Source organism: Microtus oregoni, unplaced genomic scaffold (genome assembly GCF_018167655.1).
Source record: "Microtus oregoni isolate MIOR12 unplaced genomic scaffold, Mior012 000011F_ref0000422, whole genome shotgun sequence".
Taxonomy (NCBI): Eukaryota; Metazoa; Chordata; class Mammalia; order Rodentia; family Cricetidae; genus Microtus; species Microtus oregoni.
The window spans coordinates 42794705-42799691 of NW_024543070.1; the positions used below are offsets into that span (position 1 = coordinate 42794705).

The 4987-nt window shown below is 46.7% G+C and overlaps 1 protein-coding gene across 1 annotated transcript; it reads left to right on the top strand.

Annotated features, from left to right (window-relative positions):
• Window positions 1–3431: 3431 nt before the first annotated feature.
• LOC121453384 (ferritin light chain 1-like) lies at window positions 3432–4332 on the top strand. Its single transcript, XM_041660123.1, has one exon. It carries the CDS (start codon window positions 3629–3631, stop codon window positions 4157–4159), a length of 531 nt encoding a protein of 176 aa, XP_041516057.1. The 5' UTR covers window positions 3432–3628; the 3' UTR covers window positions 4160–4332.
• Window positions 4333–4987: the final 655 nt, after the last annotated feature.

Sequence of the window (4987 nt, forward strand, 5' to 3'; positions counted from 1 at the left end):
ATTTTTGAGTCCATGCTACAATTTGTCCATTGTGCTCAGTTTGTAAAGTCTTGAGATAGTGTTTTAATATATATTTTATCCAGTTCTGATTTGTAATAGCAGGGGTCAGAGGTCACTGTTTTGGTTAAAATCTGTGAGTTAAATTGTGATATTTAATGTACAACTAAATGCCAAAGATATTTGTAGAATGTGCAAAATTAATATAATGAAGCTCTTGGAGATCATATAGTCCAATGGAACTATATCAGTAGTTGCCGGGGGAAAAGGGTAAATGCTATGTATAGACAACTAATCAAAAAAGTATTTGCTTAAAATAACTGGCTGTAGTCAAAACACAGGCAGTCTATTTATGCTGTGATGTCTTGATATATTATCTCATACTCTTTTTCACTGAAGTAGCTTTGTGTAAACATCCCTCCATGGTGTCTAGGATAGTGACTTAGGAATCATTTTACTCAGAGCCCCAGGCTAGGTATTCCATGGAGCACTTTTGGTACTAACAGTGGTGGGAGTAGTGGGGTGTGGGCAGACTTGCTGCTAACAGCCTCCACCTCAATTGCAACAGCCCATGCTTTAATTTGTTTTCACATTGTGGCTGTTTTTTATTATTTTTTTCTTTTATATCAATCCAAATTCCCACTGTCTCTCCTCCTGACAGTCCCCTCCCTCTCCCTTTACAGACCCTGCCCCCACCCCTCCAAACCTAAGGGAGTGCCTTGCACCCCACCCTGTGGAAAGTCCAAGGCTCTCCCTACTATATCTAGGTTGAGCAAGGTTTACATCCAAAGAGAATAGGATCCCATGAAGCCGGTGTATGCAGTAGAGACAAATCCCGCTGTCACTATCAGTGGCCCCTCAGTCTGCCCAGATGTCAACCCCCTTCACGGGGCGGGAGGGGGGGGCTTGGTTGTTCCAATGCTCATTCACTCCCAGTCCAATTGGAGTTGGTGAGCTCCCATTAGCTCAGGCAAACTGTCTCAGTGGATGACCCCTTCATGGTCTTGAATTCCTTGCTCATACTCTCACTCCCCCCCACTCTTCAACTGGATCTTGGGAACTCAGTCCAGTGCTCTGATGTGGGTCATTGCCTCTGTTCCCATCTGTTGTTGGACGAAGATTCTATGGTGATATTTAAGATAATCATCAGTCTGACTTCAGGGTAAGGTCAGTTCAGACACCCTCTCCTTTATTGCTTAGGGTCTCAGCTGGGTTCATCCCAGTGGGTTCTTGGGCATTTTTCTAGAGCCAGGTTTCTTGCTAACTCAACAATAACTCCCTCAATCAAGATATCTTTTTCCTTGCTCTCATATCTGTCCTTCCTCCATCTCGCATTGGGACCATTTTACAACAAAGTTTTATACTGATAAATAAAATCATAGAAAGTCACCAGTTTAAAGAAACTTTATCACAATTATCTTTTTAATGTAATTACTTTTAGGAGAGAGTTTTGGTTTGGGCTTTAGTATATATCTTTAATACTTCTTTTTAATGCTTTACCAGTTTTACACAGAAATAATTCATCTTAAAGCATTTGCTAATTTCTGATGTAAAACACCCTTTCTCAGATAAAAACAGTGTCTTTTTCTTCATAGATGTATTAATATCAATAAAATATTTATATGCCAAATACAACACATGCTTTTACTTGAATGGCATTTTTCATTTGTGTAATTTTTTAGACCTAAACTTTGCTTTAAAATGGAGCTTTATTATTACAGAATATGGAGAACTGAAGTAATAAGGGTGGCGGCGGGGCTGCGTCCCCAACACCCCAGCCGCCTGCCCAGCTAGCTTATGCCCCGAAATAATTACACGGACACTGTATTCTTTTAAACACCGTTTGGCCCATTCTCTTCTAGGCTAATTCTCACATATTAATTTAGCCCATTCCTAATCATCTGTGTGTAGCACCCCAAGGTGCGCTTACCGGGGAGATTCTAGCCTAGTCCATCCTGGGTCGGAGCTTCATCCCGGGAGTGGGGCATGGCATCTCTCTCAGGCGTCTGCTCCCGAGAGGAAAGCGGTCGAGTCTCTGACCTCACTTCCTCTTCCTCCCAGCGTTCTGTTCTGTTTACTCCTCCCACCTATCCTCTAACCAATAAAATAAAAACGGCTAGCTCAGTCGGTAGAGCATGAGACTCTTAATCTCAGGGTCGTGGGTTCGAGCCCCACGTTGGGCGCCAACCTGTAGTAGTATGGGGCGGCAGGGCTGCGTCCCCCACACCCGGCCGCCCACATGGCTAGCTTATGCCCCGAAATAATTACACGGACACTGTATTCTTTTAAACACTGCTTGGCCCATTCTCTTCTAGGCTAATTCTCACATATTAATTTAGCCCATTTCTAATCATCTGTGTGTAGCACCCCAAGGTGCACTTACCGGGAAGATTCTAGCCTATGTCCATCCTGGGTCGGAGCTTCATCCCGGGAGCGGGGCATGGCGTCTCTCTCTGAGGCGTCTGCTCCCAAGAGAGCTGTGGAGTCTCTGACCTCACTTCCTCTTCCTCCCAGAGTCCTGTTCTGCCTACTCCACCTACCTAAGGGATGGCCTATCAAAATGGGCCAAGGCAGTTCCTTTATTAGCCAATGACCTTCCTCCATCAGAGAACCAAAATTATTTTCCTCAAAGGAAAGGCAGACATAAAAGTAAATCACGAAACACTATTATAAAATTATGGGGGACTAGAGAGATGGCTCAGAGGTTAAATGTACCGGCTGCTATCCCAGAGGTCCTGAATTCAATTCCCAGCACCCAGATGGTAGCTCTCAGCTGTCTGTAACTCCAGTTCCAGTGGATTCAACACCCTCACGCAAACATACATGCAGGCAAAACACCAATGCACATAAAATAAATGAGTAAAATAGACATAAAATAACCAAGCAAATAAATAAAATTTTGTTACTGTTGCTTGCTTAATCTTTGAAGTCTAATTGCCAACTTTTTTGGGAAACAAACAAAACAAAACACGTTAGCAAGCATTAGAGAAATGTCACAGAGCATCTGTTGAGATGGCTCAGAGTAGAGGACTGGCTGCCAAGTCTGCCTGCCTGAGACCTAGAATCCACATGGTGGAAGTGAGAGCTGACTCCCACAAAGTTGTCCTCTGACCTGAAACATACATAGATCCACACACATGCACACAAAATAAAGTAATTTTAAAAGAAGTAGTATATAAAGTAGGTATATATCTTATATTGGTCCTGTCATAATTTGAAGAATTACAGTACTTATTAAAATTTATTAAAAATTTAAAAATAGGTGGTCTTTGGGTTGTGCATGTCCCCCCACTCTGTCTCTCTTTCTTTCCCCGTCAAGCTTTCTCAGCCACCCAGGAGCACTGTAGTAAACATGGGCATTGATTCAGTCTAATTTGGTCTGACTGGAATTATTTGTGTCAGCAGAAAGACTTGTCTTAAGAATATTCCAGGAAGCAGCCTTCGGAGATCCCGTGGATCTGTGTCTTGCTTCAACAGTGTTTGGACGGAACAGACCCGGGGCCTCCCTTTGTTAGCTTCCACCGCTCCTCATCTGCAGCCGCAGCCTCCGGGACCATCACCTCGCCGCCGTCAGCTCCCAGGACCAGCTAACACCGTCTCTTTGCGGGTAGCTCCAGACTGCGTCTCAACCATGACCTCCCAGATTCGTCAGAATTATTCCACCGAAGTGGAGGCTGCCGTGAACCGCCTGGTCAACCTGCACCTGCGGGCCTCCTACACCTACCTCTCCCTGGGCTACTGTTTTGACCGGGATGACGTGGCTCTGGAGGGTGTAGGCCACTTTTTCCGCGAATTGGCCGAGGAGAAGCGCGAGGGTGCCGAGCGTCTCCTCAAGTTGCAGAACGATCGCGGAGGCCGTGCACTCTTTCAGGATGTGCAGAAGCCATCTCAAGATGAGTGGGGTAAAACCCAGGAGGCCATGGAAGCTGCCCTGGCCTTGGAGAAGAACTTGAACCAGGCCCTCTTGGATCTTCATTCCCTGGGCTCTGCCCGCACAGATCCTCATCTCTGTGACTTCCTTGAAAACCACTTCCTGGATAAGGAGGTGAAGGTCATCAAGAAGATGGGCAACCACCTGACCAACCTCCGCAGGTTGGCTACTGGGCCCCAGGCATCTCTGGGCGAGTACCTCTTTGAGCAGCTCACTCTCAAGCATGACTAGGAGGCCTCTCCTTCCGAGGGGCTCCCACCTCTGCTCTGCACCAGCCCGCCTCAGGACCTTCACCCTAACCTCTCAAGAAGCCACTAGGCAGCTTTGTAACGCCCTGGAGCCCCTCTCAAGTTTTGGACCAAGTAAAAATAAAGCCTTTTGAAGCAGCAAAAAAAAAAAAAAAAGAATATTCCAAATACTCAGGACCGACTGTGCCTTGTGAATCTCCACGTACATTCTAGTCCCAATGATAATCAGCTGTTAGGATATTTGATGCCTTTGAAACTTCAAACTGGAGGAGTGAGCCAAACTGGGCCAGAGTAGGCCTGAAGCACCAAATTCCACAGGAGTAGGACTGAGCCAGTGACCTGGGCCAGAGCAGGCCCAAGGCAGTGAACTCCATAGTAGCAAAACTGAGCCAGTGACCTAGGCCAGAGCAGGCCTGAGATAGTGAGCTCCACTGGAGAGGGAGCAGATCCAGACCAGGGACATTTGTGGAGGCAGGACTGAGCCAGCTACCTGGACCAGACAGACCTGAGACAGAGAACTCCACAGGAGGAGGTACAGGGTAGCAACCACTGAGTGACTGGGCAAAAGCCAGAGACCGCTGTAGGTCTGGGCATGAATCTGGGACCTTCAAGGGAGTAGACCTGAGCCAAGGCCCCTGTGGTTCTGGGCGTGAGTCTGGGACCTACGAGTGAGTAAGCAGAAACCAGAAACCTCTGTGGGTCTAGGTGTCAGTCTGGGACCTCTGAGGGAGTAGGATTAAGCCAGGTCCTCTGCAGGTCTGGGCACACCTGAGTCTGGGACCTCCAAGGTAGTAGATCAGAGTCAGAGACC

Excerpts from the sequence above, each read along its gene's own strand:
- LOC121453384 (XM_041660123.1), top strand. The coding sequence starts at position 3,629 with ATGACCTCCCAGATTCGTCAGAATTATTCCACCGAAGTGGAGGCTGCC.